Below are 12,197 nucleotides of genomic sequence, written 5' to 3'. Positions count from 1 at the left end.
CATCTTGCGGCCATCTCTGCTTTTCACCCGCTGATCCAAGGACAGACAGTGTTCTCCCATGACATGATGGTCAGATTCTTGAGAGGGCTGGAGAGCAGTGGGATGTTAACTTGGTCCTCTCTAGGCTCACTGGCCTGCCCTTTGAACCGCTAATCTCCTGCTCCCTTTCCCATCTGTCATAGAAGGTTGCATTCCTGGTGGCGGTGACGTCGGCAAGACGTGTCTCAGAAATTAAAGCTTTGACCTCAGAACCACCGTACGTGGTCTTCTACAAAGATAAGGTTCAATTGCGGCCCCACCCAGCCTTCCTGCCAAAGGTGGTCTCCACCTTCCATATGAACCCCTTATGTGGGAGGGATAGCTCAGTAGTTTGAGCATTGGCCTGCTAAACCCAGCGTTGTGAGTTCAATCCTTGAGGGGGCCACTTAGGGATCTGGGGCAAAATCAGTACTTAGTCCTGCTAGTGAAGGCAGGGGGCTGGACTTGATGACCTTTCAAGGTCCCTTCCAGTTCGAGGAGATAGGATATCTCCATTAATTTATTATTTATAACCAGGACATCTTCCTCCCGGTGTTTCGTCCCAAACTGCACAAGACCAGTGAAGAGAGGCATGTTCACATCCTGGACATCCAGAGGGCCTTGGCTTTTTACTTAGAACGTACCAAGCCTTTCCGTAAATCCACTCAACTCTTCATTGCTACAGCAGATAGGATGAAGGGTCATGTGGTGTCCTCGCAGAGGATTTCCAGTTGGATCACCTCATGCATAAGGGCCTGTTACGACCTGGCAGGGGTTCTGCTGCCGCTGCCAATTGTCAGAGCCCACTCAATGAGAGCTCAGGCGTATTCGGCGGCCTTCCTGGCACACATCCATATCCAGGACATATGCCGCAACGTGGTCCTCGGTCCACACATTTACCACTCATTACGCCATCACTCAGCAGGCCAGAGACGATGCTGGATTCGGCAGAGCTGTGTTGCAATCTACATGTCCGTGAACTCCTACCCAGCTCCAGGGATACTGCTTTGGAGTCACCGAATATGGAATGGACATGAGCAAGCACTCGAAGAAGAAGAAGACAGTTACCTTTTCCGTAACTGGGGTTCTTCGAGATGTGTTGCTCATGTTCATTCCATGACCCACCCTCCTTCCCCACTGTCGGAGTTTCTGGCAAGAAGGAACCAAGGGTGGGGGGTAGCCGGCGGCGCCCCTTATACCCCGCCATGCTGGTGCAACTCCAGGGGGCAGCAGAGCCGGTCCCCTACTTATATAGCTGAGGGAAAAACTTCCGGCACTGGTGCATATGGCGAGCACACACACGTAATATGGAATGGAAATGAGCAACACATCTCAAAGAACACCAGTTATGGAAAAGGTAACTCTCTTTTTTATGTAGTCAGTTTTCTGACTACAACCGTACTTAAGAATATAATTTTGAAAAGTGTTTTTCCATGGTGATAAAACCCTTGCATCTGTGTGTGTATTAAAAAAAAAAAAAAAAAAACACTTTACCTCCATTCAGGCCAAAGCTGCAGACAGAAGTTTTAATGGTATTACTGCATCAGTGTGCACTTAATATGTGTTTGTGCTATTAGTTCGAGAATAGATCTTTACATTTCTAAGTATTGTCATGTTGTTGTCTCTGAAATTGTTTTTGTTAGAAGATGTAATTTGGAAAACCTCACTGATGGATGTACTAAAATCACTGAGCGAAATAACAAATCTCGTACACGTGTTGTGGTGTTCTCCTTTATCTGATGTAGAATTTGAGGATTTCTCTGTTCTGATTAAAAACTTGCCCATCCCTAAGCTAAATTCAGAGATCCGTGTTTCAGTCCAGTGTACAGTGATTCCATCTTACTAAATGATGCAGTGACAATTTCAGAGGCGGGGTGGGATAACTGTCTTGGACAGACGAGTTAAAATTATTTTTGTATAGCTGTAATGCTTTGTAGAGTGGCAAAGGCTGTTTAAATGCCAGTAGCTCCCTATGCTTTTATTTCAGGAATAATCCAAACTATTGCTGGTCCTTAGACTTTTATAAATAAAAGTCTTTTTATAAATAAAAGTCTAACTACATGAAAATCGGGTGCGGTACATGTACTAAGAAATTAGTCTGATTAATGCCTTCCACTTGAATTCCTGAAGAAATAAAAATCATGACTAGAAAGGTGCTGATGATTAAAAGAGCAATGCTGGTGATAGACTGTAAATGAATTGCTGTATAATGGTCATAAAGGGTTAATCAGACTAACGCCTCATGAGGCAGCTCATAACATACATAATGGCTTTCTCCTTTAACCTGCTTTAAATCCTGTCTGCATCATAACACAATTTCAGACTTCTAACTTTACCATTCTGAGCATTTGGCTTGATACTGAGTATTAAGTGGTTATTGTGGGTCTAACATAACAGAAGTTCCCACTATTCTAGGCAAATACATATCACACATTCACAGAACAGTGTCTTCTAAGACACAGCATGAGGAGTTTTCAGTACAATCCTGCAGGAATAAAGGACACAATTTCATTAGAGACACTCTCATACTTTCTGTAGACTGTTGTAATCACCTCTCAAAACCTTGAACATAAAACTAACGCTCTGACCCAAATTGTTCTCGTGACTGCAGCAGATCTTTAATTTTTAAAAATGAGAATTGTTGTCCTCATTTTTCTCGCAGCTCGCAAACCTCTATGGCCTGGCTTTCATCCACTTTCCTCTTTATGCTCTACTGTCATGGATGGAGTTGACACAGCTAGCTGGCCACTTATTAATTGGTGCATTCCATGCAGGCAGGAAACAGGTGCCGTGAGTTCTAAGGCAGTGCTCAGTGCAGACAGGATTGCTTTACAATAACATGGTATATTTAAAAGGCGAGTGTCACTAAATCTCACCGATGACGGTGAGGTCCACTGTAGATTAGTGAGTAGTGTGTACAGGGCCATAGCAAGGCCTATGTACCACTTTAGCCCCATTTAAGCTATGGCTCATGCTTTGCACAGGGATGAAGTCACGCTAAGTGAACCCATGTTATCTGAAAGGCTGCATCACAAAACATGCTTAGTTAATTCAATTTGACAGGCTATATTGGTTTTATTTCTAAGACCTCATAATGCACTAATAATTCAAGATAATGAAACCATTACAATAGCAGACCTCACTATGAAGCTGTCTCTTGTTAAATCTTCTCTGAGAAGCTCCATGGAAATACTGGGATTATTATAAAGCCTGGCAAAATGAGAATTAGTGAGATTCTCATACATCAAGCCATTGGTCTGATGTTTGTGTAATTTGCTCCATCCCAACGAATTAAAACATTTTAAAAATTGGGAGCCTAATGACAATATCTCATTAATGCCCATGAAAATTGTAGGTTTGATTCCCTGTTCACTGTGCTAAAAATCCTCAGCATCGTTTTCAAATGTAGTTACATTACTATGTTTTATTTATAAAGCCTTGATATTTACTCTCTTGGTACTTTAGACCATTATGGTTGGATTCAACTTTATCTGCTGCCTGGCAGGAAGTTGAAAATAACCTTTTGAACATTCCACCTACATCTCTGTGCCCAAAGGTAAAGCAGAATAGACAGATTCCAAAAGCATTATGTAAGTTAAATGAGCTAGATTTTCACACAGAGCACTCACTATACAGTAACTTCACCTTAATGTATTTTAGAGACCAGCACACTTTAACTAAATATTTCATATCAATCCGTCCATTAGAGACACTGCAGGACCAGACTTACAAAGATGACAGTGATGCTGCAACTTTCAAGCAAACCCTCCCAGACCTCACCCCTGATGAGCCTTCAGAAGCACTCGGCTTCCCAACCTTCGGAAAGGAGGAGGAGGAAGGTAGGTGCAGCGAAGATCTGACCAAAAGTCAGACTGAGTCACCTGCAACAGAAAATCAAGAGCCCCAGTCCCAACCTGCTGAAGAGGCAACAACACCAACAGCTGAGGAGGGGACAGCAGCTGATCCAGGTAGTGATGAATCTCCAGGAAAATCCCCATCCAAAAAGAAAAAGAAGTTCCGCACTCCTTCCTTCCTGAAGAAGAACAAAAAGAAGAGTGACTCCTGAAGGCCTGATGCGCTGCAGAAACACTGTCGTATTTTAAAATCTAAATTCATTAACCACTAGAATGTACCAGATTGTACTGAGTGTTTTGTCGTCTTATGTAAAGGAATGCAACAAATAAACCAACCAACCCCTCGAGTTATAGCTTGATTGTTTAAGGTTATAACAGGAAATTAACGTGCAGAAAGGTGCTAAACCTCTGTTCTCAGCAGCAAACCACAGATTTGATCCTTAATTTGTAAACAAAATTAAATGGCTTCCATGTGGAAGACATTGAACCACTGTTTTTAATTTAAAGCCCACACTGCTTTATGTATGAACACAAGTATTTTTGACCAGGCCACGTTCACAGTGCAGTATCTGCTCACTCCAGAACGTGCTCTTTTCCAATGTTGTACTCACCAGTCACAAGTGGATTCTTTTTTAAATATTGCATTTTAGAGAGGATGCTTGTTTGTTTGCATTTTAGAGGGGGCACATTCTTGAACTGAGCTGTATGCTTCTGCAATCTGTGATTACAGATCATGTTATATAGTAAGGCTTTGAGACTATCCTCACCTTACCCCTCCTGTCTTCTCCCTGCCACCCCCACTCCCCAATAACAACAACAATAAAAGCTGCCTTTAACCCATATTCTGTTTTGTGATATAGCTGGAACTTAAACTTAACCTTGTGATGTCTAAGAGGACTGAACTGGTGATGGTGTTTCCTGCTGATACTGTGCATTCAACTTTTCTAATAAATGCAATATTGTGAAATCTATCTTACGGCCCTCTTCCCCAACCAAAATCAGAGACCATCAGAAATCACTTGCATAGCAGTTTGGTCTTTAGATACAGGTTGAAAACAATTGTATGTTAGACTTTTGGGACACTTTTAATTGGTGATCTAGGGCATGGACAGTTTTGGATTGGGTCTTTGGTGCATATTTCATTGTTTTGATAAAACTTCCCTGGGAGCAGATGCAAATCTGTTACATATAAGCCACATTTGCAGGCTGGTATCTTCACTCCCTCCCCTAATAAAAATGTAAACACATTACACTGAACACTTAACATATGTTTTTATATTAACTCTTTTTCTTTTCACTTACTGTAGCTTGTATTTCTTGCTTTGTGTTGCCAGCAGTAGTTAAGTCGGGAACAGAAATCCCTCCCAGAGTCCTTAGAGGTGCATTTACTACAGGTTTTCCATAAGCATTTAGCATGTAGCAAAGTCAGTAAAATCACTTTCACCTTTTATTTGCCATCCTCTTCTAGTTACGATCATGATTCTCTCTCTTCACTGAGCACACACAGAGATCCACCTTCAAATGATGTTTTTGAAAGCCAAAACATCTTCATTTGTTACCATCGTGACCTTTCCAGAAACCTTAATGAATTCACCCCAGCTATAAACCGAGATGTTCCAAATGTCAGTGTTCAAATGACACATTTCTATTTGTAACAGCAGAAAACATTCAAAGATTTCTCCTTGGGGAAAAAAAGTTGGCTTACATGCAATGACTATAACTAAAATGAAATTCAGTAATGGATGTATCCTATAAGAGTATATAAAATACCTGTTTTATAGTGAGAAAAATAGCAGACAGTGAATCCCTTGCAATTTGTGCAGTATGAAAGCATTGAATAGAACAGATTCAGCTATAGTGCAAAAATAAAGCCTATATTAGGCCCTCAGATGCATTGAAAACTTGGACCAAATTCAAGTGGTAAAAGGAAAACAAAATTACAAGATATGACAATAGCACTGTCAGGTGAGGAGAAAAAGGTTTAGTGTCAGTAATTAACACACCACAAATCTGACTTCTCTTTTGGAATACATAGAGGTAGGGTGGAATTAGATGCAACAACAAATCACTGCTTAAGAGTGACACCTAAACAATAATGTCTAGTAAGGACTGCATGGCGCTAATGGCTTTGAGCTTGTATTCTAACCTTCTATGTCCTCTGTATACTAGGGAGCATACAGTACTTATCTTACTTTGCTAAATTGTGTTTTATTGCCAGGGTCATAATTATGTTACTAAGCCATTGCTACATGTTTCAGTTAATAATGGAGTCCTCCCTTTTTATCTTTGACCACATATGCAATGATTTTGATTCTAATTTTGTAGTTTGTTCTTTCAATTCTTTGTATTACACTATGAAATCCAGCTGTGTACAGTATGGTTACACACGGTGGGGGGAAAAAAGTCATGTATTTTTCTTTCTTTGTTGTATCATTAAGTTTTACTCAAATAAAATTCTTCTTTAAAAGAGTAAGGTTTTTTCCTCTGTTTTGAAAGCTGTTGTACAGTTTTAATTTCCAGAATCTCTTAGGGAATAATGCCCAAACCATTTTAATTTAATGGGTAAAAAAATGTCTTGAGAAAAGTACCTAGGATTTTGTTTATAGTAAACTGGTTGCTGTTAAAGTTCCAGACCCGACTGTGATGTCTAATGTTCTGGCCAGAGACCCTGAATGGGGCAGGTAACAGTAAGCCGCAGAGACAGGCATTAAAAGGGAACAGTGTCTGAACTTTAATTGAGGGAACATGTAGACAGAATACAAAAAGCCGCTTTCGTGTTGCAGAAAGGATCACTAGTCACTTCCAGGTTAACATAATTCTGCCTTCTCTAACAACCTACTATATTAACCTTGTTCATTAACCTGTTGTCCTTAAAGCTAGGGTGGAATATGTGCTCAGGTGAAAAAGCTAAGAATTCTAATTTGCAGTCTAATTCATGAAGCAGGGGATCACTGCTTGGTTCATTCTTTATATTAAGTTCATGCTCAGGCTATATGCAGTAGTTTAGGGGTTTGAAATCTCTGAACAAATGCCACTTAGTTTGCTGAAATACCATGGGGAGGGCACAGCGGCTTTTCACTCTTGTAAATTTACATTTTCTACTTTCTGAGTAGATTCACAAGCAACATAATATCATGTCCTTTAGAATTTGTTTTTTTCCCCAAGGCAGGGGGAAAACGCTCTGCCTTTATCAATCATTCTTGAGGCTTTACCTGGAATACTATTTTAGTGAAAGTCACTAATTTTGTTTTTAACCAAGGCTCTAGGAATACAAAATACAATTTTGGGACAAATGAGAAGCTGCAGAAACTTTTTTTCTGTGGCTTTTTTTTTTTAAGGAATAAAACCTGCATAATAGGAAATGATAAAGCTCAAATTGAGACCTTTAATAAAAGTGAGTCTTAAAACACACATGAACTTTGGTTTCCTATATTACATAAGGGTGTAAAACCTACCAAAAGATTCATTTTGGTACCCAACGTTCTGTTCCTTGAGCAGGTGCAATATGTGTTTGAGGCCTTTATTATATTGATTTGGGTTCACATATTATTCATTTACAGGTTCAAGTTTTATGTCTGCAATAGCACCACCTCAGTCTGTGATCTTGTCAGAAGTCAAGCTAAGCACCGTCAGGCCTTGGATGGGAGACAGTTGAGGAAAACTCAGGTTGTAGTGTAGGTGGCACTCTTTCCTCTGAAACTGTATTGAACCAGTGCCCCGCTATGGGTCAGTGTGTTTCTGAAGATACTCTTATTGAAGAAAGACTGGCCTTCACTAGTTATGGTAGTCAAAATTTCCATAACACGGAGTAGGGATGTTAGTTCTGCTATGTTACCCAATCTACATGTTCCCTTGCTTCCACTGGCCAAGCTAGTCTTCACATTCCCCTACTAAAAATGGTTGTGTAGTGCTAAGGAAGTAGACTAGCTGGCAGTCTTCTCCCTGGTGTCTGTAGTCCAGGGATCTTTCTATGTGCAGTCTGAAGTGATTCAGTTTCCTTCAGAATGAAAGATACATGTTATGTTAATTACCAGATCAACTGTCTAACAATGTTTTTCACTAATTTATGTGTTAAAGCCAAGCTGACTGCACAGTGATGTGCAAGAGGGAGTGGAAACTACTCCACTGATACAGAATTAGGTCTTTACTTTCCCACTCCCATGCTTAAAGCAATCCCACTCTTCCCATGAGTTGGGTGAGGCGAAACAAGAGCCTAATAAACCCAACTCTGTAAGGTACAAATAAGTACACCACCTCCACCCAGGCACTTCCCTGTCTCCCAGGGTTTTCTACTTTGATATCCTTTAGGAGTGAGCTTCTCTACTGTCACTCCCTAGCAGTGTTTAAAAAAAAATTCTCTGCAGTGCAAGACTAGCAGGAGATGACAAAGTCCTATTAGTGGATGGCTCTGATTGCAGTGATTGAGAGATGGCACATGGAGAAACCAAGAAGGGAGCAGACAAACTTTCTGAACCTCTAGTTACTTTCCAAATGGATGGGGTTGGTCTATACTACAAAGTTTTTCCTTGTTTGAACAATCAGGTTAACGAACATGCTGCTCACCATAACACAGAAGCCCATGTAGACAAGGGCAAATTATGGTCGGCAGTGTGCCAGTTAATTGGGTTCTTTACAATAGCGGTCAAAGAGTATAATTTTGCAGTAGAAAGAAGCCCTAATTAAACCTTTTGGGGTCACCTAAGCAACAGACTATGACCTGTGAGTTAAGAAGACACTGATTGAAACAAAAAGGTCTCACTTCTCCTTTATTAAAGGCCTTGGCATATTGCATGCCAATGAGAAGTTGAATACAGGAAGACCCTGCTTCTTCTTCCCCCCTCCCCCCCCCCACATTCCTAAGCAGAAGTGCAGTCAGCTAGAGCTTTAGGTAGGCCAATGACTGACTAACAAAAGGACAATCTGAAAATATGCATGTTATTACAGGGCATCTTACTAACCACACTAACTGCAGTAGACCAGTTTGCAATTAACTCTTTGTAGTGCAAAATACAAATATTTGATAAATGCTCAGTACTGAAAAACCTGTTACACAAAATATTAGGAGTATAAAATGTAGCTAAAACACTTTCCCAATTATATTGTATATCACAGGCCACTTGTTCATTTATGATCCCTTGGCAGAACAGTAGGAATAGAGTCAAGATTGATAGAAGGCTCTCTCACAGGTCATACGAAACTCAGGATACCAACCCCCCCAAAAAACAACCAAAAAAAAAAAACCACGCCAGCTTAAGGCACTAGATACAAATTTAACCAAAGAGACCTGCCACTAACTGAAAGGGGATGTGCAAATGGTTTGGCAAAATAATCTCAATATGACCCTCACACAATAGGGGAGCGGTTGTATTTTCTCACCATGAACCAATTCAGGTGGCTGGGTCTTGATCAATTTCCCCATTATGTAGCTGCCTGAAAACTCTGCTAATCCATGTTCTGTGTGAGCACCAGAATGAGCAGCCAGTGCTTGAAATGAAATGGGCACAGGAAGGATATGTAAAAACCATTATATTGTGCACATGATTCTGTGAGAAATGATGGCATTTTACATGGTGCCTCTGGTTGGGAACTGTAGTTAATTTAAGCATGAAATTCTGTTGTGGAGTGAGTCTCAGCTTGTTGAATTCAACCTTTTTCTGCCCATGTAGCTGGCATGATCTCACCATTTTATGTAGCAGGAATACAACTTGCTGAACGACACGCATTTGAGTCAGATACTTCTGATCTCAAAGCTAGTCAAACTGGGTTTCCATCTCCTTGAGGATTAGGGTGTGTAAGAAAAATCAATTTTGTCACAATGGTGTATATGCTGGTGAGTGGAATTTGAGTTGGCCTTCCAGTAAATCAGAACACAGTGTTCCATTTTAAGTCGCTTCTTGACATCTGACTCTCCACCACTTTAGAAGTCCCTTGGAAAATGAGTAGTTCTGTAAAAGTCATAATGTTGCTCCTCTCTTTGGTTATTCCTCCTTTGTTTGCTGCTTTATGTAACCAAGAAGAATGAGGGGAAGCAGGAACAAAACTGCACAAACAGTGAAGCAAACCTCAGCTCCTGCCAGCCAATAAACTGCAAAAGAAATAAGATATTTAGTTCTTGGGGGGCTATCTTCATTGTACACATTACAAAGATTTTTCAAAGTGACTTCCTGTGCAGCGTTCGTACAAATTTGAGTAGTTGCATGTTATAGGTAATTAGAGGTGTAACTACTTGGATTTGCAGCTATGATTCCTGGCCCATGAACAAAGAGTGGTTGTAAACAGCATCTGGCTAACACACTGGCTGAAAGTAGTCCCCGTATTATTAAATTAGTCTGTGGAACTCATTGCCATGGAATGCTGTGATGGCCAAAAGTATAACTGGGTTCAAAACAGAGTTGGATACGTTCAGCAATGCACAAAATGGTCAGAGATGCAACCCCAAACCTCTGACTGGCAGAAACCTGGAAGGGAAGACAGAGATGGATCATTTCAACTGCCCTGTTCTGTACACACTGTACTGGCCACTGTCGGACGATTGGGCTAGATGGTCTGGCCCTCGGTGGCTGTTCTTATGTAACTACATTACACTAGCTAGACAATGATTTTCAAATGGTAAATTTTAAAATTAGGTAGATTCTTTTCACTTTCTACAGCCACAGACAATTGTTCTGCTGTTACTCTACCCACCCTCCCTTACTTTGCCTTGTTTAGATTTCACTGGAAGCCAATTAGTTAACTCAGTTCCAAACTGTTTAATTCCACAGTCAGAGCTGCCGCCACTCCTGCTGTACTTAGCAGGACTTGGGGCTGGCAGACAGCCAGCAGCAACACATCAGGAAGAGCGTGAGGGGGGCGGAATGACGGCAACGGCAGGAACTGGGGGCCCATGTGAGAGAAGCAGAATCCACACATGCAAGCTGCTGCTGTCAGCTTCTTCCTAACTAGCATCTGCTCCTAAACTCGTTTCTTCCCTTCACTATACGCAGTCCATATTTGTACCTGCATCCGAATCCCATCCTCCACCACTTGTTCCTGCTATCCCCTTCTCACCACAGCAACTCAATTGCCTCCACTTCAAGCCTTTACAATGCTACCTAAGTTTTAAGATGAGATCAAGTACGTATTACATCTTCTACCTTCCTGGTATCAAATGGTAACTATGGATCTTGCCAGAACTGACTGATTTCCCCTTCCCTACTCTCCCAAGGCCCCCATCCTCCCAAGGAAAAACCTGAACATGGCGGGGGGTGGGTGGGTGAACACTGCCCAATTAGTAGCATAGCACAGCTATCCTTGCCCCAGTCACATCTCTGCCCTTTGGGCTTTGACAGATATGACAATGTTTCTCAGTGGAAGAAAATGGAAGTACGTAGTTGAGACACTTAAGAAATTTGGAACCGTACCATTCAAATCATTAGCCTGTCTGCTATTTGCTAAGTGCTGCTGTCAACTGAGGTGCTCTACACAGGATGCTTTCTTAGTCAAGCACCAGCCTAATTACTTATAGTAATCAATATCTGTGGCCTCACTGCTTTTCCATATCTTATTCTTTCAGCCCTCGAGAGGTCATCTAGTCCAGGCCCTGGCACTCCTGGAAGGACTAAGTATTAAATGTCACAAGGCCTAAAGTTGAGGCAGGTAGAAAGTCACATGGCATTCCACAAAGCTGTGCTAGGCCCTTTGGCTCCCTATACAAGGACTGGGAAGAGACAGGCATTACTGGGGGCGGTTGTGAAGAGACCTCATAACTTTTAGCCCAGTGCTTAGGATGTGCGCTCCCTGATTCTCGCTTGCTGAAGCAGTTCCATTGGGTACATATAATTAAAGAGGCCGGAGCCTGGGCGGCCTCTGAGGCTACAAATCATTCTTATGCTTGCGTGCTCATATGCTCGCGCTCTCTTGCATGCTCAATTAATGTAATTATTTATCCACAGTGCAACGGCTTCAACAGGCGAGAGTGAGGGAGACCTGTATCAGACAATCCCATAGCCCAGTGGTTAGAGCACTCACCTGAGAGGTGGCAGAGCCCTGAGAGGTGGCAGAGCCCAGGTAAAAGGGGGAATTGAACTAGTAGGGGGTCTCCAACATCCCAGATGAGCTAAATGTTATGAGGACAGCCTGCCTACTCCCCGCCTTCCCTGGCTGATTCACGCGACGGCACCTGCTCTGAGAACACCTACCCGACTTGACCTTGTCAGTGTGTTAGGCAGAGGAACATGTAGCCAATGCCTGACTGGCTCTGGGGCTTAGGCAGGTGCTAGGCCAGGGATGGGCAAACTACCGCCCGCAGGCCAAATCTGGCCTGCCAGCTGGTTTAATCCAGCCCTC

At 41.9% G+C, this 12,197-nt stretch overlaps 2 protein-coding genes across 54 annotated transcripts in view; one reads left to right on the top strand and one right to left on the bottom strand.

Annotated features, from left to right (window-relative positions):
• ADD1 (adducin 1) overlaps nt 1-6,341 on the top strand; it is a 115,303-nt gene extending 108,962 nt beyond the window's left edge. For all 46 annotated transcript variants that reach the window (XM_065598310.1, XM_065598318.1, XM_065598323.1 and 43 more), the window contains one exon: nt 3,726-6,341. In XM_065598310.1, the coding sequence (XP_065454382.1) occupies nt 3,726-4,084 (359 nt within the window). In that variant the 3' untranslated portion in view covers nt 4,085-6,341. The remainder of the gene's footprint in view (nt 1-3,725) is intronic.
• A 2,270-nt stretch (nt 6,342-8,611) lies between these two features.
• Nucleotides 8,612-12,197, bottom strand: part of MFSD10 (major facilitator superfamily domain containing 10) — a 32,298-nt gene continuing 28,712 nt past the window's right edge. For all 8 annotated transcript variants that reach the window (XR_010601954.1, XR_010601953.1, XM_005304076.5 and 5 more), the window contains one exon: nt 8,612-9,957. Coding sequence is in view for 6 of the 8 variants with exons in the window: in XM_005304076.5 (XP_005304133.2) it covers nt 9,851-9,957 (107 nt within the window). In the remaining 2 variants the exon portion in view is untranslated. The remainder of the gene's footprint in view (nt 9,958-12,197) is intronic.

The sequence above is a fragment of the Chrysemys picta genome, chromosome 5 (assembly GCF_011386835.1).
Source record: "Chrysemys picta bellii isolate R12L10 chromosome 5, ASM1138683v2, whole genome shotgun sequence".
Lineage (NCBI taxonomy): Eukaryota > Metazoa > Chordata > Testudines > Emydidae > Chrysemys > Chrysemys picta.
This window is presented reverse-complemented; position numbering and strand designations above follow the sequence as displayed.